The sequence below is a fragment of the Gambusia affinis genome, linkage group LG16 (assembly GCF_019740435.1).
Source record: "Gambusia affinis linkage group LG16, SWU_Gaff_1.0, whole genome shotgun sequence".
NCBI lineage: Eukaryota > Metazoa > Chordata > Actinopteri > Cyprinodontiformes > Poeciliidae > Gambusia > Gambusia affinis.
The window spans coordinates 3,963,126-3,988,069 of NC_057883.1; the positions used below are offsets into that span (position 1 = coordinate 3,963,126).

Consider the following 24,944-nt stretch of genomic DNA (forward strand, 5'->3'; position numbering starts at 1 on the left):
AGCAATATTTACCAAAAAGAATTGCTAGCAGTAGATCGCCGAGACAATTGTAAACAACTACAGGGCAATTTAGACATCATTTTAACGTCAAAGTTAACTGTAAATGGTTAACCTTGAGTATTCTAATCACAATAATACAAGCATGGATTTGTTTATTTGTCAAAATAGCAGAGATAAAAAATGTTTGCAGCGTTTCTCAATTTCACGTTTCCAAGCTAAAATGTCTGTCCATATTTAAACACATATATTCTGAAAGCATATAAATAGCTACGTTTCCATTTAACATAAAATTGCACATTTTGACATTCAGAAAATAAATTTGCACAATTGGAACAATAAAAACAAAAAACAAAAAAAAACTGATTTTTCAATAAAAATGTAGTGTCTAGGTTGAGTTGTTATTTTTTTTGGCCGTTTTGAAATTGGTTTATTTTGCAAAACTGCAATGGAAACACTTTTTGCATCACACCAGTCACAACTGCAATTGTGACATTGCATTTTCTGGACAGTAGTGAAATATTGACAACGTTTTTTTGCACATTTTTCTAACATAAACGCAGCTGCTGACTATGAACCAGTCACATTATATCAATAAAGCAGATGAATTTGTCCAGCAGACATTATGGACAGGTTCTGAGTACAGGATGATTTAGATTTTACATTATCTGTCCTGATGATACATCGTTCTTCTTCCCTTGTGCTAAAAGAAAATCCCCCTGAAAGTTTAGAACACAAGTTTTTCTTTTACAAAGTGGCTCCTTTTTATTTTCAGTTTTGGTTGCTTTTGTGACTCATTATTCTGTTGTTCTACTTTTGAAACCATCTCAGTGTTGTGGGCTGAAGATAAAAAAAAACCCAAATTGCTTATTAAAGTTACTGATGTCCCCTGGCAGAGCTGGGCTGGAGCTAATAATATTTAGTTGACTCAAATTGAAGTAATCCAGGAGCCAAGTCAACCTGCCAAAGTGCCAGAAGACTGCAAAACAGGAGTCTTGTTGAGAGTTGGGAGCACTTACTGAAGCTGGGTTTTTTTGTTTTCACTAATTTGAATACACAATCTAACCTTATGCAAACACAGGCATGGAGTTATGTCTGGTTGGTAGTTCACAACCAGCCCAACCGGATATTTTTTCAGATGATTAGAAATATTTCAGATTAGTTTTTTTCTGGGCTGTTCGGTCTTCAACAGACTCCTGATTTTTCTAGAGAATCACTTAGGAGATGTAGCGAAGCTCTCTTTGGGTATCACATTATAGGACAGGATAAAACTCTTAAGAAGGGGTTCCTTCATGTGAATTTAAGCCCAAAAAAAAAAAAGTATAGCTGTTGTTTTGAACAATTTCAAAACTTATGATTGACCTTGTTTCTTTGTTCTTCCTTTGTTTTCTTTTTTTGTCACATAAGACAAATCAAAAAAATTTTAGTTTTTTTTTTTTGTTTTTTGTTGTTTTGATCCATAGTTGAGAAAAAGGGGCAGATATTATAAGATTATTTTCTTCTTTCTGCTACCTTTCATTTCATTTTTAAATAAATTTTTTTTTTCTTTGTATTGAAGTTTTTTTCTTTGTATTGAATGAAATGAATAAAGATTTAATAAAAAAAAAAAAAGATAAATAAATAAACCTAAGCACACATGAGTCATAAAAGTATGGCAAAGTAAAACTCTCCTTTTTAGATGTGACATAGGATGTTGGTGCCTCAACAGTGTGTTGTCTGTAACGGTCTATACCCGTTTCTCACAGATTGGTGATTTTTGTTCTGACTACATTTAAAGGAAGGGAAATGTGCATTTATTGAATAGTAACATGAAGGAATTAGGGGTGCGTTGATAAATCCGTGCAGATTTTCTTCATTTTCTTCATTTCCATGAGAAACCACCAATGTTATCCACTGATTTTATTTATCGCCACATTCCAACGTCTGGAAATCTGATAATTGTCCAGAAGATCGCAGTCGGTGCTCCTCCAGAATGAATATCTCCAAGGAACATCAAGCCACAATTTATCTTACTACATGCCAAGTAGAAGAAATATTTGTCCAAGTCTGACAATTAAGTTGACGTTTAATTGTGATGAGATGTTAAAGTTAGGTCTACAATGTTTTTGAAAAAATAATCTTGGTTGTGATCATTTTATGAAGAAGCAAAGTTTAATACGTGAATTGTTTTGTTCTGTTTATGATGCGAGTCAGTGGTGCTGAAGTACGTAGAGCTATCCTGAAACAGATTTGGAGTCTAGCACTGAAACAAGTGCTTTCACGTAGAAAGCACTTGTTTCAGTGCATTTCACTGACCTTAGCTGTGGTTAGCAGCTGTCATTTGGATTTCTCTCAGTCTAATCAGTTCAGTACAGTTTATTCATCTTAGTAGCTGTGTTTCTGTTACAAATATGAGCAAAACTTTTATCAATATTCCGCCAATGTCGAAAAAAAACACAATTTTGCAATTGCGGAATTTCCATTAAGTAAGAAATGCAATCAAAAATCACACGTGAATAAGTTTGTTCATGAGATAAGCCATCATCATCATCATCATCCTACCACTTCCTGTCGTTCTCTTGGTGTTTTCCACCAGTAGTTACATCCAGTTGTTGATCATGTGAGTCGTGCGAAGCAGAAAAAAGTGTTTGTAGTTTTACGGAATGCACAAATTTTGATACAGCCAAAAGAAAATCACCTTATCCTAACACATAAAACTTCTGACTGAAAATGTGAGTTGTTTTTTTCCCCCCTGAAATTAACGCGTTTCCAGTAAGCAAAAGATTTTTTGTGATTGTATCGTCGGTGAAAACACAGCTAGTGACATTGAGATCATTTGCTTCCCCAAGGGGAATGAATGTCTTTCCTTTAAATATGAAACATTAAAATAAGCAACTGATGAACTTTCTTTTAATAGTTTCTCCTTTATTAGCAGTCAACCCATTTCACTAGAAATAAATAAAGCGTAGTCACGACAAAGCAGCTGTAGTGCGGCCACTTGTTGGACACTGGAGCTGAATCTCATTCCGGCGCCGGCAGACTTGTTGGATTCATTTCAGCTGTCAGGGATGTCCGGGCGTCGTCTTTCCAACTGGTCCGGGGGATTGCTTTATCCACCTCAGAGAGGGAGATCACTCGCTTTGTCTCGCTCTTCCACGGAGTGCAATTAAACGAGAGGAAGCCGGCTATATCCCCCACGGCTCCCGGGGTCTCTCTCAGCTGGAGCCGGGAGATGGATTGCTCAAGGTGACCCCCGGCTGGCACTTTGAATGCTTCACACCCCCCCGCCCTCCCTCTCCACACTACTTTCATACCACACTTATTTCTTCTGCTCTTTCGTTTTTTTGCGCGCTGCCAGTCCCTCAGGCATTAAACTTTAGAGCCGCCATCAGCAGCTTCTTGCTTGAGAGCCCCCCGCACTCCCTCTGTTCTGTTTCCCCCTCCGCTGCCGCACAACCCACTGTTTCTCACCGAGCGCATGACGCAGGAACGGACCGGAGCTGTGCTGCTAATGGGCGCTAATCATACTTAATTACCAGTGACTACAATAACATCTCTAGGCCTATATTAAGTGAAAACCTCTCCATTACTTTTGCCCTTAACCGTGAAACTTTTACCGTGTTGTTGGAAGGTGGATAACCGCAGTCTTGAAACATGTTTTAACAGAACTTCTTCTACTGACAAGTGTTAAAACGTTCAAACCAAAAAAAGCTTAAATTTGCCTCCTAATAGAGTTTCTGACAAATTGCTGATCTGTGGAAGCAGTAATGCCTGCTGCAGATCACAAGGTCGGTTTGAAACCCTTAATTTATCACCCGGCATTGTTCTCAATTTAACTATCCTAAACAATTTACCATAGTAGATGTACAAATGAAGACTTTCCCCTATTTTGGAAGCAAAATTTGCCGATAATTATACATTTTATTCCTCCTGTAAAAAAAGCCTTTTAATGAGAGAGTGTTGGAATTAGAATAGCTTGTTGCCTTTGACTGAATAAAAAAGAAGGACATACTTTAGTCTTCTGGACTAAAATAACCTCAGAATATTCTTTTTAATAACAATTTGCCCCCTCGTGCTTAATTGCTTTGTGTGAGCAGAACTTTGGCAGGCGGCCCCCTTTTCTTAAGAGCCTATGTGATTCCAATTAGAAGTTTCCACCAGCTTGATAAGGCATATTGCACTGTTCTGCATTAGTTCTGCTGCAATTTAGGAAAAAATATATCAACATGTGCTTCAGATGGAGAATTCAGTATCATGTTTCAGTTTTCCTGGAAAATCTTTCGTTTTAAATGACTATCGTTTTCAATTTTGTATCAGTTGTACAAGATGGGAGCAAAATGCAGCGTGTGAGAGGACTCTGTCAGAGTGTCAGCTCAATGCAGCTCCTTCAGAAGAAGAGCAGAAATATTTCCTAGACAGACTTAGACTCAACAGGCTGCTGAGAGAAATGTTGCCATGAGAAACTGACTTCTTCTTGATCTATTCCCCTCCAGCCGCAGAAAACCAATTCTGGCAGATGACCTTCAGAGAGGCAAAATAATAATTAGTGTCGGGACTTTAACCTATTAAGTTTCATTTATTACTTAGATTTTAACGCCTTAAAAATTCTATCCAAGTTTTTTAACGTTTCTTTTGCACACAAAGATTGTGGAACTTTTGTATCCGCATGTTTCTGGTCCATCTGTAAATCTGATGCAGAAAACAAAGCCGCTTCTCTTGGCCGGCTGGGGGTTAATTTTTGCTTCAAATACCAATCTGATTGGACACTGGTAAAGACTATTGAGTTCAATTTGTGTTAAAAAAAGAGTTAGCCCATCAGTGAAGCTATTCAAACATTAAAAAAAATAAAAATCTCAATGCCAAACATGTTGTAGCAGCAACATCAAGGTTAACATCCACAATCCATACTTTTATATTTTTTCCAAAGACGTTCCATGAATGATCAGGAGTTCCTGGAACACTTGAAAGTTGAATGGGTATAACAACACTTTCCACCATTCTGGAGGTTTAATAACCTTAATACCAAAATAAAATCAATAAATATTTATTTAATAGCAGCAAAATCTTCTTTTTTAATTGAAAGTGTAGCCTTTCTTTGTTGATGTATGGTTTTGGATTAAAGTGCCACTTATTTCAATGAATTAATCAAAGACCCTGCAATTAACTCGATTAACAATTTTAGTAGCGTCCACCACTGATAAAAAAATAATCTAAATATAAAATCACAAAATTTAATTTCTCTTAATCCTAAGATTAGGTGATGAATGTATAAGGAATCAATGTGACTCCTGGGCCAGCAATGTTGTCTTGGTTTCTGTCGCCATGGTAATCAGTTGCTGTACTGCTCAATGGGTAGTTTCCACATCACAGTTTATTTGTATATCAAATTTTAGCAACAATGCAGTTCAAGGTGCTTCACATCATAAAAACACAAAAATTAAGTGCATCAAGATCATCTGTACTCGCAGCATCAATCAAGTTCCTCCCGCTACGCTTTGGAAGGCCCCTGTAGATTCACATGAGCATTGTTTTAAATTCTGCGAGCAATGCCTTCCATCTCCTCCTCCCTCTCGAGGTCAGCGTTTGCTGCGCCATCGCTCTGAACAAAAGCCCTACTTCTGAGGTGATCAATCCTGATGTAAGAGGTAAGGAGAGAGGTGCTGGGATGATGACTGTGAGGGAGTGTGTGACCCTGAAGGTCACACACAAAGGGAACTGACTATGCTCTTTGAAAAGATGCATTTTACATACCTTCTTCTTCTTCTTTTTTTTTTTTAAATAGCAACCTCTGCATATTCACTCTAACTATCCTTGTGTCTGATAAGAAATTGATTCATTAAGCTGTGACAGAAAAAGGAATTAGAAGCCATTGGAGTACTGGCATACTGCCTACAACAGCATTATGAAAGGTCCTGCTACGCTCATCGCTGTTGCTTTACAAAACCAGTGCATTTCTCTTCCTCACCCACTGTACCAAATATGGAAAGTAAATGGTCAGGGTTGGTTTCAGTTCGGTGACCTTTGGGATCTCATGCCAGAAATTTGCTTAAAGGCAGAGCAGGCAATCATACGGATTAGTATGGCTTCTTACCTCTCTTAGCTATGACCCAAACTCTGGTAGATCATGGCAATTAAGGAGTTGGACAAGTGAGTTCTTAACTCCCCTAAATTGTAATAGAGTTGTGTACATAAAGTGATGTGGAATTTACCAGAGTAAAGACCGAACCAGACCGAACCAAACCAAGCCAAACGTTATCAGAAATGGAAAGATTTCAATCTTTTCTCAAAAGAGAGCTGGAGTTGCTGGTTGCTGGGGCACCTGGAAAGTTGGAGAAATGGGATTGAAGGAAATGTTTGAGATGCTCTTCATTGATTTGTCTTCTAATTAGTAATACTCTGACCCCTGGTCGTCCATCCATCCAGCCAGCCATCTGTGATCAGGTACTGTGGGGATAGGTCCAGAAGAGAAACCCAGACGTCCCTCTCCAAAAACACACAGTCCAGCTCATTCTAGGGTATCCTTATGCGATCCCATAACAGAATGGAAACAGTCTTTCCAGAGCATGGATTCCCAACTCCAGTCCTCCGCATCTACTGTCCTGCATATGACTCCAGATTGGCCCATTACTAAGTCTCTTCAGAGCTCAATGTTGGAGAAAAGCCGCGTCTAAAAACTGCGGGAAGAGTAGCTCTGAAGGACTAGACTTGTGAACCTTTGCTCTAGATTAAGATATTGCGGTTTGTCACGGATCATCCAGATGGAAAGTTGAAGTGGTTCAAGGCATCCAATCAGAATACATGTGGAGTATCTCCTTTTGGAGATTTTTCAGGTACCTCACACTGAAGGGAGAGCCCAGGGCATACCTAATCGGTTGAATTATAGTGTCTCAATAGAAACTATAATTCCTTTCTGCTCTGTGAACACCTTAGGATCCCCAACAATGAGATTTTTGATCAGCATACAAAGTGTACTTTGTAGATACCTTCTCAAACAAGTCTTAATTTTTATGTTGGAGAGACAGATCTTAAATGGACTGGTTTAACTACAGGTTCGCCTATAAGAAAGGAAAAAAACAAAACAAGTAAGACAGCAAGAGAAATGTTATGGACTGAATCTTGATTTGGACCAAGCTTGATTTGATCGCCACCCAAGTTGTATGACTTTGGTACTTTCTTAATTGTGATCAAGGAATGAGTATGAGCTTTCATAAAAGTGACAGCCCGTCCTTCAGTTTGTTTGTTTTTTTAGTTCTAGTGACTTGAGTGAGTCGACAGGAAAGCGGGTTGTGAGAGAAGGGCCTCAACAGAGGCCTATTGAGGCCTCTGTACCACCGCCACACACCAGGTTTTTCAAAGTGTGAAACTGAATCTACCTTTAGATTATATGATTTTCTGCCATCTTAGAAAAAAAATCTTTCTTTGTGATGGAAATTTCTCCGTTCGTGGTAAAGACCCAATCACTACCAGCTGATCCCTGTCCTGCACAGGGATCAGGTATTTTCTTGTAAACCATTCATCTGTTTGTTCTAGCATATGATTCTTATCATCTTTTGTCTTTCCATCAACGCTTCCACCGCTGTCTCCTTTCCTTCATCCCCACGCTGCCTTTTCTCAGCATCTGACTGCAATAATTATCACATGAAGACCTGCAACCTGCCGTCCGTTTACTGTTGGACTGATCTGTCACTCAAATCTGTTTGAAGCCATTCTGGTGCAGTCTGTCATCTTTGATCATGCAGTGTAACTGAAGGTACTGTGATGTCAGGCTTACACAGTATGACATGTTCAAGTCCTGTAGGTTTTTCTTTTTTTTTTTCTTTTTTTTTAAACCGCACAGCGTACTGGGCTTTAAATACTCGGGGGCGTTTGCCTTTTCAAATGTAAGATGAGATTTCGGAATCTAGGGTGATTGAGGATTTAGGGATAAATACGGGTAATTATTTGAATAAATATAAAACCGTAGGAAGAATATTCATTTTTGACTGAATGAAGTACGTTTAACATAAACTCAAAGTTTGATCTGGAAAATCTCTTCCTGTCAAAAATCGCCTCTTTCTTAATTTTGATGGCATTGCACTGGTGAATTGACTTGCTTTGTTTAAGCCACTCAGCCTGACATCCGTTCCTTTAAATCTCATCCATGTTTTATTGATTTTCCTCAGATCGTCTCCATTCAGCTCTCCTACTCGCCATGTTCACCTGTTCCTGATGCCCATGGGGTCTCCTCTGAAATGCCAGGTCCTGGCTAACGCCACCAGCCTTGAGATCATTCTTAGATGTTCTATCAAACCCCCTCAGTTATTTACCATATCCACATATTCTAATGTCCAAATTAAAGCCTTTTTTGATTATTTTATTTTTGTAAACTCTTTTAATTAATCCCTTGATGTCAAACGATGGATACCTACCACATTTTGGTGTCTGCCTTTTCTGTCTTTGCACTCCAAAGATTCTTGGACCAGGGTTTTTATTTTCCTGTTTAGACTTTGCATACCATTTGTGTGGATCAGTGCCTGTGCTGAAATTGCTGCCACTTTACAGCCGTTCCACACATCTCAACGTTCTGGCATTGTGACCCTTGTTTGATCATTGGAAGCCCAGAATTGCAGTCAAAGCTTCACTAATTTTCTTTTTAATTGCAATTCAACTAACTCCATGTTCCTTCCACCAGCGTATTCTTTTTGTTTTAGGTGTTTTTTCTCTTTATTCCTGGACCTCTTTGTCTCGGTCTTTGTGGTAATCTCCGCTCCCTCTTCAGTTACAGTTTTGCTCGGTGGCTTTTTCTGTAGATTTCCACAGATGGATGTATGAGATTGTTGCTCTCCGTTTTGGGTCAATAGCATGTAGAGGGTTGCTTCTTATTCTGGATCGTTTTAACTGTTTGGTGAGATTGCTTTTGTTGCTTTGAGATTATTTAACACTATGTTTCCCTATATTCATCCATCCATACATCATGTTGTAATCATTTTGTTTTTCATATTTTGGCCTCAGGTGTTTCTGCTTTTCAGTGGCATTGTACAGGTTACCATGATCTTCTTTTGAAATGTTATGGAGCCTTTTGTTAACAAGGTGTGTAGATTCTCTGTTTATTATGAATTCTTGTCTTGGGTTTGGCTTGGACAGCTAAAGTTAGTTATATTGTTTGACTGACCTTTTATTCACCAGCTCAGGTTTCCCTTTTGCCAATTCATACCAGCATTATGTCACTACATGCTGCCATTTTTAAATAGCACTTAAATCTATATAATGTACCTTGTGTTACAACTGGTGTTGTTTAGCTTGATTATACAAACGAGTGTGCAGGTGCCTTTTATTGATTGCTGCCTGGAGGATGACGGGGGACGTCTGATTGGTGGCTTCCCGGACGTGACGAGTATAAAAGCTGCGGACGTGGACTTCCTGGCGGATCCCTCCTCTGCTCATCTCAACCGGCCACACCGTTTGTTAAACATCTTGGTTTGTAGGAGTGAGCTGCCATTTATGTTACCTTAGTTCTTTCCTGTTTTGTTAGTTAGGGAGGAAAGTTTTTGTCATTTGGTTTATTTATTTTCAGTTAGGCAAGTTGATTATTATTCAGTTTCTTTTGTTTGTTGTTTTGGCCTTAGCTCACTGTGAACTTATTAGTCCATTTTGTTACATCTAAATCAAAGACATATTAATAAATATTACTATAAAATGTTTGACTTTGTGTGTGTTGGCTGCTTGGGATGGGACGAGGAGGGACCTTTCATGTTCTGATCTGGCCACCCCTAGACGGGTCGTAACATTTCTTTCTATTTCTTTTCCTTTTGGGTCAGAAAGTGAGAGATTAAAACCAAATTAACTCGGCTAACTCCTGCTGGCACACATCATTTATTGGAGTCATAAATATTACTTGTTGGTTTCTTAAATTAATATGAAGTGAATTCATGCCAGATAGAAATTGTAACCAATGGTCTTTCCCAAATATCTTGAGACTGACTGAAATCTCACAGCTAAAAGAATTGAAACTAAATGAACAAATCTGCAATAAAACTGTATTAGTTGCCAAAGGGGTAAATAAACCAGAGCCCAATTTAGCACTAATAATTTTTTTGACATGCATATCTATATTTTTTTCCTTTTGAAAGTCTCATTAAAGATATACATTTTACTTTTATGTCCTCTAGAAGTGTTCATTTGTATTCCATCTGGAAACACTGGGCATAATGTAATTCATTGGGGCTGTCAGCTGTTAATGGTGGAGTTATTCTTTATACATAATTGGTTAAAAAAAGAAACATAAAGGGACCTAAACAAAATGAAAACACGAACAGTTATTTACAGCCCATCCTGGTTGAAACCCAGTTTCTACACTTTGCTTCACACAGAGGGTCTGGAGCCTCGGCTAATGGGAAGCGATTGCTTCTTCAGGGTTTCCTCCAGAAACCACGAACTGACGCTGTTGTCATGGTTACCCAGAGACGGACACTACGCAGCCGCAGTGAGCTGCTATCAACCCGCGTCTTTTTAAAATGTGTACCCGATACTACGCCGTCCTTAAAATAAAACCTCTGGCAAAAATACAGATGGTAGTGGGAAGAGACAGTCTAAACCATCACAGTGAAGCTTAATAGGGGCATTAAAATAAACATGTCGGCGACATTCAGTGGCACCCAGTGGGTTTGATATCAGACGGAATGGATCAGGAGAGGAACCGCAGAACCAGAACCTAAAGAACCAGACATCAGTCTCTTCATCCCTCAGTCATTTTCTGAAACCAAAAAAATTATATAGATGGAAATATAAAAGAACAAATCATGCAAATAGATTAATAGTAAATAAATAAATATTGTGAAGAGAACATCAATAACGTTTGTTAGGATTGTGTAGGAAAAATGTTGATATGTTTTATAAATAGTGTTTTGTGGTCAATATTATTAATGCGGGTTGCCAGTTTGGCTTCCTATCAAGCCGTAAGAATGATAGAAAACATGCTAACAAAAAGCCTCAGACCAGCAGCTCATAGGAGGTTCTAGACAGGCTAACAGAAGCGGCTCTTTGGGTCACTTCTACAAGTTTATGTCCGGGTGGGGGTTAGATGTTCGCATCCACCTCAAAAATATGTAGTTGCGCCCCTGATCCTAATAAAATGTTCTTAAACATTCCTCTTGCTCTGACTTGAATTGCTAAAGTTGTTCGCTTCCTCCTCTGCCATTACTGAAACTACAGCCCTTTCTGGACTGACTACAGCACAGAAACTCGACACCATCGTACACAACTCTCCTGTTCACTGATTGACCAGGTTGAAATTCAGCTGGAGTAATTGAGGTCAATGGGAGAAATCCCAGACTGAAGGGAGATGAGAATCAAGCAGAGTTGCAAAGGAAGGCAATCATCAGCCTGATGCTTCCATGAAATTTAGTAGGAAAAGTAGCAACAAGAATCTGTTGGTTTGTTGGTAGACAGCAGTGACCCTTAGAAAAAGAATTGAAAAGAAGACAAAATTTACTGTCAATAAAATTCATATAGGTTGTTAAATTATTTTGAACAATTTGACATCTGAGTCTCAAAAGCTACAATATTTAATAAAAAACATTCCATGTGTAAGTCTGCTTCATTTGCTCCCAAAATGTTTTCGCTTCGTCCGCACTCCAACTCAACTATTTAACACATTTCTCTCTATCTTCCGTCCAACAGATCCATTTCAAATTGAGTCAGTTCAAATGAGCAGCTTCAAACGGATTCGCCGATCGTCCGACTACATTGTTTTTGATGAAACACTCTTCCAGTGAATCTCAGTAAATTGGTTTGTTTGATGGCTTCTGTTTTTTTCTTTTCTTTTTCGGAGCACGTTAGCTTAATTTTTTTCTTCCCATTTCATCTCTTTGTTGAACCCGCGTGCATTGCTCTAATTTCTCCAGCTTCCTCATGAGCCACTCTTCTGTGATGGGAGTGTGTTGTAGCCCTGCGGATAAAAGCGGTACAGAAAGACAAACTTAGAACAAGAGACGGACTGTAAGGTGCACAGACAGCAGGAAACAAAGAAGCAGGGAGAAAAATATGGAGGATGCATCAGAGTCCTCGCCTGTTCATCCTCTGGCCCCAACCTCACTGTCAAAACAACAAATGAAGGAGAGCCAACATTTCTTTACATATAAATAAAAATCAACCACTGTTTTTCTTTACTTTCTCCTTCTTTCCTTCCCTTCCTTCCCCTGCTCTGCTCTGTCTTTCTCGCTCTCTGCAGTTTTTCTTTCGGTACTTCTGAAGGATGATTGAGAGCTCTCCAGCGACAGCATTTTTAAACAGGCCATCAATAAATAAACGCCTTGATTTAGTGGGCCAAGATGTGCTGCACATTCGCAGCGCGTGTGTGCGTGTGTGTTTGTGGGTCCACGTGCAGTGGTATGAGGACACAGGACGTGTGTGTTTTGTGTGTGTGTGTGTGTGTGTGTGTGTGTTTGTTCGCCCGCTGCACCCAGGCGACTTTGCTCCTCATTCTCTTCTTTCCAGCTTGGGACGAAGGCTTTGAACGCCTTTGTCTTTCTCTCTCTGTCTTATTTGTTTCTTTCTCTTCTCTCTGCTCAGCCTCTTTTCTTTTTTCTTTTGTTTTCATCTTCACATCTCGTCTCCCTTCAACTTCCTTTCCTGTTCCTTGTTAGTCTGCCTCTCCTACGTGCTCCTTCTCCTTTCTTTTTCCCACTCTTCCCTCCCTCTGCTGACGCACTCGATCTCTTTGGCACACCGCTGCTGCTCACTGTGACAATGCTCAAACAATTCCCTCAGACAGCTTAAGTGAGACTTTGTGTGCCAGCGTGAATATAAACATGTTTGAATGCTCTGATTTGTCCCGGAGCTACAGTCATTGGCTTGTGGCCTAATCGATTGGCCTGCTGATGATTTGACATGGTTTAATTGTGACGGTGATTGATAAATGAGTTTCTGATTATTTTTGTGCACTCTTTCACCGGCTTCTGTCTTTGAGATCAGTAGATGCATTCTGCTTTAGGCGCTACCAGTTTGTCTTGAGACCAACACTTTTCGGTGTGGATGTTATTACTGTGGGAAGAAGATTTAAAGCTTTCTATTTTCACTGTCATTGGAATGCCTGGACCTGATGTCAGAAGAGGCACAAAAGCTTGTAAGAACTTATGTCAAAGAAAATTATTTCCTACTTGGTCATTGAAGCTCATTTTTAGTTTTTGCAGTTTTAGTAGTCTTGTGATTTTCTTTTACTTTAGTGATCTGTCATTACTTTGTACTTTCCTGTGGAGTATTTTATCAAATTGACAAAAAAGGTGTGGCTCTTAGCTCTGGTCCAACTAAAAACCTGAGTCTCTATTCTGTTGTAGTGGAATCTGGTGCAGTTCTAACAGGCATGTGAATCCTAAGCAGACCAGAGATTGCCAAAAATGCAGGAAGTGGACTAAAATGTAAAGCTTTCTGGGTAAATACAACCAAATCAAATTTGCGAGTGCAAGTTCTAGCGGGAGAAAAAAAAAAAACTACGTCTTCCTCCAACTTCTAAAATCTGACTAAACTGGCAGCTCTTGAAATAAAATACTGGCTAGCTGCTAGCTTATTGAACACCAAGGTTAGCATCTACTGCGTAGCTCCGTATCTGTGCTGTGCTTATTTCACAGCTTATAATTTCTGGAGGAAAATTTAGAATACACTGATCAAACCTAAAAATAATTATTTTAGATTGAACACTTTTTTTTCTTCTTTTTTTAGAGAATTTTGAAACCTTTATTCTATTTTCCCATCAACAGTTTTTTTTTTCTTTTCACTAAAACTATTTAAAATCAGACAAGCATAGAAATTGCAATACAGTCATATTCCATGAATTAGCATATTTTTATAAAGATAATCTATTCCATTTAAAGTCAGCTCACTGAAGCACGTTATATAGATTAATTACACACAAAACAATATTTTTCAAGTTTTTGTTTCCATTAATACTGATGCTTTTTATCAGGTCACTAAAACAGATATTTTATTGCAGAAATGTGAACTTAATGGGTATGATTAATATCTACTTACTGTTTTTTTTCCTAAATGCACAAACAAGTTTCAGCAACTTTAATTTATTCAATCAATTAATCAATCAAGTTCATTTATATAGCACATTTCAGCAACAAAGCATTTCAAAGTGCTTTAAAAACATAAAAGACTCTGTCCAATCAACAACTGAGGAAACTAGTGAACTTTAACGAGTGCAATCATCAATACACCTCAAATATGTTGGTTAACGTTTCATTTATTAATGCTCAAAAGCTTAATAACATACTGTGATTTGTAGTTTGACCAGTCAAACCAAACTGAAATATTACAGCTGATTACAGATTCTTCTAAAAGCGTAATTAACCTTTATGTGGGGAATACAAAAAAATAGACATGTTGAGTTTTCCCCAAAATATTGCAAAATCCTTCTCGTTTTGGTCTTGTGAACACAGGCTGTGCGCATCACTTCTCTTCTAGCACTTTGCCAATTTTACTTTATTTTTTTTGTGGCGTTGCATTGAAAATGCATTAAAAATTATACCAAAACATTAACAATGAGCAAGAAGTGCTTTGAATTTTAATATTGATTTCGTAATGTTTTATAATCCCTGCGCCAGTGTTTATTAAGCGCCGGTTTCCTCATGCTTATTTTAGTTTCCCTCCAGGCACATTGGTTAGTCTGTTGTAATTCAGCTTTGCCTGGCGAGATAAACTCCCTCTGTAGGTGTGTGTGTGTGTGTGTGCGTGTGTGCGTGTGTGTGCGTGTGTGTTTGGGGTAATGTATTCAAAGCTGAGTGGTTATGTGCAGGTGTCTCAACCTTGCGTGTCTGTGTGCGACCACATTTATTCACATGTCCTCCGAGGTTTTCACATGCAGTTTTGTGCTGCCGTGGTAAACGTTGTCAAATATCACTTCCATTTTCAGACACACAGTCACACTAACTGGCCTGCAGAAAACCAAGAGCCAATTTAAGAAGCAGGAGACATTCACTGTGGCGCTGCGGCGTCTGGTTATCTTTGGAGTGCTGAGTGTTTGCTGTGCTGCAGCTGCCTACTCACAGCACAAGATAATGAGATTTGTTGGGAAAATGTACAATATGCTCTGAAGGAGTTCTTCCAGAATGGCTACTCCTCAGATTTCGCTCCAGCTCTGCCGCCCCCTCAAATCCGACGGCGGCGGTCCAGCAGTTAAAAACATGTGAGGCAGACTGGCCATCATGTTCAGAGGAATATACAACACTGGAGAAGTTTACATCATCGACATTAATAATTTTGAGCCTTTAACAATGCAGTCGAAGCATTCTTTTTCCTAAACGGAATTGGGTATACAATTTGAAACCTCAGTTGTTTTGAAAACTGGAACTTGCTGCACAAGGTTAAATTCATAAGTCAATATTGCGTATATACAGCTCTGGAAAAAATGACGAGCCCACTGCACTGAACCCCACTGAAAACTTCATGGTTATTCCACTGAATGTTGATTTCTAACATTTTATTGAGTTAAAACATTAGTATTGTTGATTCTAAAGGAATATTAACTTATTTTCCTTGGGTTATTTGAAAGCACTGCATTTTTTTTGTGTGTGATTTTGACCACTTTTTATTTTCCGCAAATAAATTCAAAATTTTTGCTTGGAATTTTGGAGACATGTTGTCAGTAGTTCATAGAATAAAAGAACAATGTTCATTTTACTAAAAAAAAATATCTATAAAAAGTAAAATCAGAGAAATTGATCATTTTAAGTGGTCTTAGAGAAATTTAAATATAATTTTCTCTAATATTTAAATAGACCATCGAGCATAATTGCTGGGAAACCACACAAATACATCTACCTGTGTTTCCAATGACCATAGAATTGCGCAATTTGACATTTTGAAAATAATTTTGCTTAATAAAAACAAGACAATTTTGACGAAAAATACTCAAATAAAAGTTTAGCTGCTAGGATGAGATGTTTTTTGTTTTTTGGGGTTTTTTTTTTTCCCCCGTATCGAAATTGGTTTATTTTGCAAAACTGCAATGGGAACACTTAATTTGCATCGCATGAGTCACATGATCAACAGCCAGATGTTCCTACTGGTGGAAACGACGACGAGGAAGAAAACAGGAAGTGGATGGAGGATGATCTTTTAATGACTTATCGAACGAACAAACTTATTCACGTGTGAATTTAATTGCGTTTCTTAATCAGCTAAATTTTGCGCACACTTGTCGTGAAAATGCAGCTACAAATGAGCAAATCTACGATAATGTACTTTATAAAGGAGATAAATATTTTTCTACGCTACAGATCCAAAAACCCTGTGGCCCCAGCCAGCTGCTGCTGTTTGAACAGAGGTTAGCTGTACATTAGGCAGGAGACCCAGCTGTGAACGGAGGGGTTTAGTGAAGGGGACTGAATCTAAAAAGTTTGTTTACATTCGGATGCTCCCCCCCCTCCCCCCCCCACCCCTCACCTCCCTTCTGCTTTTTATCTAGTAAATCAATTTGCTTGCTTTGACAAAGCAAGCTCAAGGAGCGAGCGGCAGCTCAAGGAGTTGTGCTTATGAGAAAAAGCTGTTGTCTGCATGCAGATTCCTGCCTCCTCACACACACACACACACACACACACACACACATCCAGACAGTCTGGTTCATCAACACAATGACAACAACAGGGAGGAGGTTCTCCCCGTTTCTTATGAGTTTTACTTCGTTATCCGGCTCTGAGAACGTTCGGTTTTGGTTTCCCTAGAGACGACACGCGATTAGTGTTTAATAAGATCGTCCTGCGTTGTGTAACACAACACGTCGTCGTTGTGAGGTAAACCAAAGCTGCCGTTGCTTGTTGCATCTGTAAAGTTCTGCTTGTCAAACACTAAATACAGCCACATGTGTAATCATGATGAATCAACATTCAGCACATCGACTTGCTCATTTTCATTACTTTGAAGTCCTAAAGAGCGAGCCGATCAGACGCTCCGGCCTGGTTTTAGTCGTTGCCTCTGTGTTTTGGATTCATTCATACTTTATGGGTGCGTTCGCTTTACTGTTACCTTTCTATTTAAAGCTTCTGATTGTGTGTTTTGTGTGTCATGAGTTTATGTTTGGTTTTCTCTTTGATGTGCGGAGCTTTAATGAACTCGCTCCAATATTGTACTTCCTTCGCAGTGAGGCTTTTTCCCATTCTGTTTCATCAGCAGCTTTATGATGCTTTATTAATCTGAAACATTGCTAATGAAGCTCCTGCTACTGGAAAATATGAAGTTTGTGTGACAAGAGCTTTGTGGATCAACTTGTGGGTTTTGAATGTAATGGGTACGTCGGGTCTTGTGTTGAAGGGGGAGTTCTAGTTTCTACACAGTCTGGAAAAGTCTGGAATTTGGTTGTAGTTACGGGTTGGATTCAAAATGGAAAAAGAACATGGGACGTTTTTTTTGTTGTTTTTTTTTACGTCCAGATTTTAATCTTATTGTCTAAAGTTTGTTCCATCGGTCACTCCGTCCAGAAAACTGTCCATCCGCAAATTAGTTTTTCACGAGAATCTCTCAACGAAACGATGGAAAGGGATTATCCATTTTAAAAACAAAAATCCATTTTTATTCATATTTTATGAAACAATGGCTTTTCTAAAATTAGTCACAGCCTTTTCAATAGTTAATGAAAAAAAAAACAAAAACAACCTTTTTTGACATTGCAGCCGCCACCTCCTGCTTCTAATTGTTGAGCAGCTTTTTTGCGTGACACCTCTGGTATTTTGACGAGTTATCCGCAGCGATTCATTTCTGAATCGTTGACGTTGGAAGGCCTCCTTGCCATGACCCTAATGTTTCTCTCCCTCCACACATTCACCATCAGACTGGCCTGGTCTCTGCAAAACATTACTTGCAGTCAGAAGAATAATATTTCAATGGTGAGCAGTAAATGGACTGTGTTGTTTTGGAGAAAATCAAGTGACATCCACAAACAGCAGTGGATGATAGAGCTGCTTCTCTTGGCTTGGTCGGGGTTCGTTTAAAAAAAAACAACAATGTGATGGGACAGTGAAGAAGACTATTGTTACGGTCAATTGTGCTAAAAGGAGCTAGCCCATCAGCTGAGCTATTCAAGGCTAAAATAGCATCTCAATACCAAACATGCAGCAGCAGGACAGACGACCCCAACACTTGTGTCGGCGTCCAAAGTTCACTTTTTGTAGAGAAGGTTTTTTGTTTTTAGTTCCTGAAACACTGGAAAGCTGAATGAATATAAAAGCACTTTTCACTAATCCGATGGTTGAATAACCTCATTTAAGATTAAATAAATATCTTTGTTGTTGAGCTCATATGTCTACTTGTTTATTAACAATTTAAAATGCAGTCGGTCGTAATTAAGCAATTACCGACCCGATTTTAAAGGTTTGTTTATCGAGTCCCACCGCTACTTTCTGCTGCTACCTCTTCGATTCTGTTTTCTTAACAACAGACCCTTTGCTGTTGGAAAATCCCAAATTAAAACGTAATGATCCAATAAATGGAAGGCACTGATCGGTGCGGTGTTACTGGGCTTCCAACCGGCTTGCCCGATATTTCTAGAAACCATGCTGGCTTTATCACTGCTGGTTGTCAGCCGGGGCGTAATGACAGGCAGACACGGCACCACAGGTGTGACATGCTAAACAGCGAGCTGCTGTGATCCTGATTGGTCTTGTTTTGCCACTTAAGATGTCAGGGTGCTGGGAATCTGAAATATCACCTCATAGCAAATATCGATGGCTCTTTTTGTTAAAGGAAAAGAGCCGAGGCTCTCTTTTGCTCAGCTGTTTTGAGCTGAGAATGTCATGTTTAGCGGTGGTGGAGGTGAGGCAGAAACGCAGCTGGACCGGATTGATTGTAAGATAATGAATTTAATGACAAAAAAAAACAGATCTCAGGGAGCAGGACGACGAGGATCCAACAAGACACAGAGACACAGGTGACACTAAATACACAGAGGGTAATCAGGGAACGAGACACACCTGGGAACTAATCAAGGGGAGACAGGACAACACGGAGACTCAGACACACAGGAAACTTCAAAATAAACACAGGAAAACACAGAACATGACAGAGAAATCCGGAACTGTTGCCAGAGTTTAAGGGGGTTGGTGTGCTCTATGAAGAGAATCTGTGATAAATACGTTTTCTTCAAGTTTTACCGTAGCGAGAGAGAGAGAGAGAGAGAGAGAGAGAGTTTGCTGCAGGCTGCTACTGTAACCCATAGAGAAGATATCATTCTAAGTGTCACATTTAGGAGAAAGGTGCTAACATGTCAATAAGCCCACTTGGCAGCCTCACAGAGGATGAAAGCACTCAGCAGATTAATTGAAAGCTGTCAAGAGGTTCACCAGGGGGACCGGTGGCCTCTCGCTGCACAAATATTTTCTGTGCGATTCTGACTGTCGGCGCGCTCCTCAGCTGGAATTGCAGCAGCCTGCGCCTTTTTTCTTCTTCTTCTTCTTCGTCTTTTTAATGAGACGAAGGCCAGAGGAATGTGTCACGCCACTTGCGATTGTTGGGTCTGCAAACGAAACCGGAACCACGCACACATCGAGCCTCTTTGGCAAAGTTTGAGCTCCTTTTGAGTTGAAGTGCCAGCAGACAGAAGTGATGATGATCAATAGTCAACGCTTTTTTAAAACACTTTGTTGAGGTTCTTTGGATTTTCTCCAACTAGATGTGATTTCTGTTGTTCTTTTGACTGTTGTGGATGTTGTGTCTGAGTTAGTGATCAGGTATTTTGATCAGGTGTTTTCTTTACCTTGACGGTCAGTGATGGAAGTGCCCCCTCTCCTCCGTTTGTCCTAATGTTGCCCAGTCGCCGGCTCTTTTAGGCCAGTCTCCTCTTCCTCCATTCTAACTCTCTTACATCATCGTCTCTCTGTATCGGTTAGCTTCTGTTTCTTGTCCTCCTCTCCGTCCTTCCGTAATAACCTCTGCTCCTCCTCCTCCTTTGGCCAACGTCCATGTTATAAATCAAAAGGAAATGAGGATGGGCCGCTGTTAGAAAATGCATAATTACTGGAGTGAAGTTGGAAGGTGCTGGTCGTGTGTTTTCTAATGGACATGTATTGGATTCCGAAGACGGCTTTTTGTATAACCATATTTCATTTTTTTTTCTTCGTTTTTTGACAATTTAAAAGAAGTTTTGATTGTAAGATTTTGATTAAAATCGCCTCACCCTTTATCCTGAAACCTCTGTAATTGGCCTACAACGAGCTGCGAGTTATCGATTTCAACTAAAGCTGGGTCAACACCTAATTAATACCGGAGATGGTCCATGAAAGACGCTGGTGACTGTTTGGTCAGAAACAGAAAGATCATGCGTTTCTCCAATCAGTGAATGGACCATGCATAAGTGCTACCACTACCACACTCTAAGACTCGGTATCAATGAGGTGTTTAAAATGATGTCATGGAGACAAGGTGTAGGAAACAAGAAGGACCTTGTTCCTTGTTTCTTGAGTCCATTTTTGAATCCACTTTCTAAGATGTCGAGACGTCCTCAGTTCATCAGTGGCTCAAAATGTAGCCATGTGCTTCATGCAACGTGATCATGGAATTATTTCTATTCAGCATTTTTCTATTCAGTGACTTTATGTGTAAACAATGTTATCAATAACAGAATCAATGTGGGGAGATATGATTTCTACAGGCACCCCCAGATGGTAGGTAGTTGTGCCGCTCAGATTCACTCAGGTTACCAGGGATCAAGAGAGAAGAAAAAACAAGTAGCATGGTTAGCATGCTACTTGTTTTGGCTAAATGTCTTTGGCAACAGAAAGTGCCAAAGACATTTTAAGATGTCAATTTCATCACAATTTGTTGTTCATAAAGAGGATGATTTGCGTGGCACGTTAAGCCTTTTCTCTCTCTTGCTCCGTTCTGAATTTTTTCCTCTGAATTCTGACTTTAATTAGGAATCACAGAAAACCATTTCCTAATCTTCCAATTTTCTTCCATATCTTATATAATTTTACTACAGGAGAAATTAGAATGGACTAAAAAATAGTACTGCCAGGTAAAAGCTTTACAGGACCACGGAAAAGAAACCCCCGTAACATTTAGTGGTGCCTCTCCCGTTCAACACACAATCAAGATTGGAGAATAAAGTAAATGTAAAAAAAAAAAAAATCTAAAAGCAGAAATCAAACATCCATATTTGGACTGTTTGAGTAAGTTTTTGGATGATAAATACTGTTGCCACTTAAAACTCATCTCCCCTGACTTGTTATTCATAATTACAGCAGAATGTGTTGTTTTTTCATTCCTAAGGTACCCTCATTGTCGCCGCTTTAGTCTGGAAGCTAAATCGATATAGACTAGATAGCATTTCAAATCTCCAAGACTTTTTGAAATAGATTCTCTGCTGGATACAGAAAGTTTCTCTGTGTCAAAAACAAACTGAAGCTGAAGTCGCACACAAACAAACTCAGTCGGGGGATTACACGCTCCTGTTGACTGAAATTCATCAAAATGCATCCACATTCCTTTGTTTGTTTATATAGTTTGGAGCCCATTATATTTAGGGGAAAAAAAAGAAAGTAGTGCATAATGGGAAGTGAAAAAGAATGAAATGTGGCTTTCAAAAAATAAAAACACTCTGAAAAGTGTTTTATTGAGCCAGCGTTGAACCCGATACCCTGCATGTCCTTACTAAAGACATTGGGAGTTTCGATGCAGGCTGAACGTTTAGCCATGTTCTTTACTGAAAAAGCTTTAGAACTCATATTGGAGACCTTTTACACATAAACAATCGAAGAGACACTAATCAGAACAAAAACCCATCACCTCTGCTGACATTCTCCAGCTGGGACTCGCACAGCGGCCACTGTCGCTCGGCGGTAGAGCATCGTACTTGATTAGATTCCAAATGCTTAGTCTTAAATCACCCTGATTGGTAGCAAATCAAGTCCTGACCGAGGCCGCCTTCGTAAATATCTCTGAATGTTCTCAATTAAGGCAGATCATGCAAATGTCTGACAACAACAGACAGTGAGTCGTTCCAGGAGGGTTGAGCAGGTTTCCAAAGAAGACGGAGCCTTTAGGGAGACGCCGTGTTCTGACACATTAACTCAGCAGCTGTTCGTGTTCCAAGTCGCCATCACAGATATTTGGCTGATTGAAGATTGGGACAATTTATAGTCATTACTTACCTGTCACTTACCTTTTTTCTTTTTTCGTTTCTCCTAGCAACTGCTGAGGGAGATGCAGCAGATGGCCAGTCGGCCTTTTGCCACCATCAACGTGGCTTTGGAGGCGGACGAAGAGCCACCTGACCTGATAGGAGGAAACGTCAAGGTGAGTGTAACTTTGTCTCAAGGAAACCTCGGTTCAGCCCAGCAGATGGATCTTTTGGCATCTTTGAACAGACCCTGATCAGGGGAGCTCCTTCTGTCACTGTCCTGTCGGAGATGTGTAGCGGCTAGCTGCTGTTCAGAATATCGTGGTTTCTTTTTAAACTGACCTGGTAGTTTCAGTTAAATGTCACATGTTTCACGTCTTGTCTGATAACAGGATTTCTAAGGTTGAACCTAAATATCTTTGATGGTAGAATTGACATTTGGCGCATTTAAAGGAGTTTATTGAATAATGACACATTTAAGTAGTTGTATCTCGTCTACTAGTTCCCAATTCTAGTTATGAATACAGAAGGCATTCAGATTGCAGGTATGTTTACATGTTTTATTCCACAGTGGAGAGAGTATAAGAGGGGCGTCAAACTCATTTTTCATTTTGGGCCATATCAAAACTGTGAATGGGTTGATTGTGCCAGAATGTATTGATAAAACCCATTAAATTGCTAAAATATCAATAAGTAGCTGTTTCAGCATTCAACAAGTGTTTCTTAAAATAAAATAATATTGAAGATCTTTTCACCCTGATCAGTCTGTCCAGGATTCTGTGGCTGTTTTTGTGGGTTTTCCTGTAATCAAAATTACAGATTTTGTGGTGCTAATCTAGAAATATTTGAAAGGACTTTCTACGATTTGTGCTCTAATATAACAATGTTAAATGTGACTTTTTATTAATCGCTATGTCGGTCACCGTCTGTAACTTGACATCAAGTAAGACAGTCACTTAAACTCAATGTTTTTGGCCAATTTTGAGGAAAAATTTCAGCAAAATCAGAAAAAATGTGGTGATCTGTTTCTGTGTGAATTTTGTGGATTTGTGGAAAAACGGGAGAGGGTTATTGGTGTAGTTTGGAGTCCAGAGGACCACATGAAAAGCTGCGGCGGGCCAGAGTTCGTCCCCGGGTCTTGAGTTTGACATGTGGTGTAGAGTATAAAGATGTAGTCTCTTTTACGTCATCCATCTGTCCATCTGTACCTGCTTGATCCATTCAGGATCAATTGGTTGATCCTGAATGGTTGAACCAATTCAATTGGTTGAATGGTTGAACCAATTCAATTGGTTGAATGGTTGAACCAATTCAATTGGTTGAATGGTTGAACCAATTCAATTGGTTGAATGGTTGAACCAATTCAATTGGTTGAATGGTTGAACCAATTCAATTGGTTGAATTGGTTCCAAGAGTGTTGGAGAACCCCCTTGACTGGGAGCCATTTGTACTGCTAGTGATAAATACGCTCATTTACCCAAAATGCCCTGCTCTACAGTTCACTTCCTGCTTTCAGAGCGCTTGCTGGTCTGCTCGGTGTTCACGTTTGAATTCGAACCGCACCAGAGTTCATTTCAACCAAACAGAGAGCTGGGTTTTTAGATGGACCAGAGTTGGCTTTTTTTTTTTTTTTTTTTAATTGGTCGTCATCAGAGTTTGATTGTTGGCGTTCCTGCCTCCCCAAACGAACCGAACTTTCAAGACAAACAAACCAAAGTTGGATTAAAGTGGATTAAGCAGGGCTGAGAGTATATCTAACTTTTGATGTGAGTTAAGCATTAGATGCAAAGCAAAACTGGAGTAGAAACCTTTTTTTTAAAAAAAAAACCCAAACTTTTCATTGCGGGGTGGGGATTGCCAATTGATTTGAGGTGAAAGCCGGGACAAGATATACCAAGGGGAGCTTCTACTTCCCCAGCAAATCTGAACTTTAGGGGTTGATTTGATGCTAACTTTTAACTACCAGATATATGCGTTGGAGCTGAATAAAAGTGAAGGTTTTTTTTTTCTTTTTCCATAATTTATCCTCTTTAAAGTTTGGCAGAGTTACAGGAATTGCAGCGAGGCTTTTGGTGGGCGCGGAGCCGCAGGCGAGCGTACCTGTGACTGCGCACCTAGTGATGAACGACCTCTGAATGCAGATGTAGTGTGGAATTATAGGGGCTGTTTCAGAACGGTGGCTCGGGGCGCGGGGGGCCCCGGCGCTGACAGGGCCCATGCATCTCCAGGGATTCGACTCGGGAGCACAAGGTTACTCCCAGCAAAGGCTGCGGGGGGCTCCTGGGAAAATCAGCAAGGGAGTTGAATGCTTGAGGAGAATTTTTTATTTATTTATTTTTTTAAATGTCTGAACTCGTCTCTCTCCTGTAGACGCTGTGTCATCCACTCCTTTTAACTTTCTTCCTTATTTCCCTCCCCGGCTTCATTTCCCACTTTCTACTGGTACATTTTTTGGAGCTGTTTGAATTGAGACATCCTTTCCCGTCCTGTGAGACCCGTCTACTGTCTGTTTCCTGGATTCTTCTGCAGCAACATTCATAAATGACAGCTATAAAGGCTCTACGTTTCCCTTGCCCCACTGTGAAAATCACTGGATTTTTTTTTATTTTATTTTATTTTTTTACATTTTTGGTTTGCCTCAGTTTTTTTGTTTATTAATTTTTTGCTGTTTCCGAGCCGCGGACATAAAGAGAAATAAATTGATGTCATTTATTTTCCCTGAATGGATTCCCAATTTGTACAGCAAACAGTGTTGTTTTCAGTGCAGGGCAGAACCAATCCTGTTAGTCAATGAAATACAAACAAATCTGAGATTGTTCTGAAATCTAAGTTTTTAAACTTTCTCAGTTTCCCTCCTTCGTCTTGGTTTCCATTAGTGTTG

At 39.5% G+C, this 24,944-nt stretch overlaps 1 protein-coding gene across 2 annotated transcripts in view; it reads left to right on the plus strand.

Moving 5' to 3' along the window:
* Nucleotides 1-24,944, plus strand: part of atrn (attractin) — a 145,563-nt gene that overhangs the window by 100,994 nt on the left and 19,625 nt on the right. Inside the window, exon 27 of one of the 2 annotated variants that reach the window (XM_044142753.1) lies at nucleotides 22,132-22,239. In XM_044142753.1, coding sequence (XP_043998688.1) covers nucleotides 22,132-22,239 — 108 coding nt within the window. Of the gene's footprint in view, nucleotides 1-8,138; nucleotides 9,590-22,131; nucleotides 22,240-24,944 lie in introns of those variants that run through there. The other variant, XM_044142754.1, reaches the window with a different exon arrangement.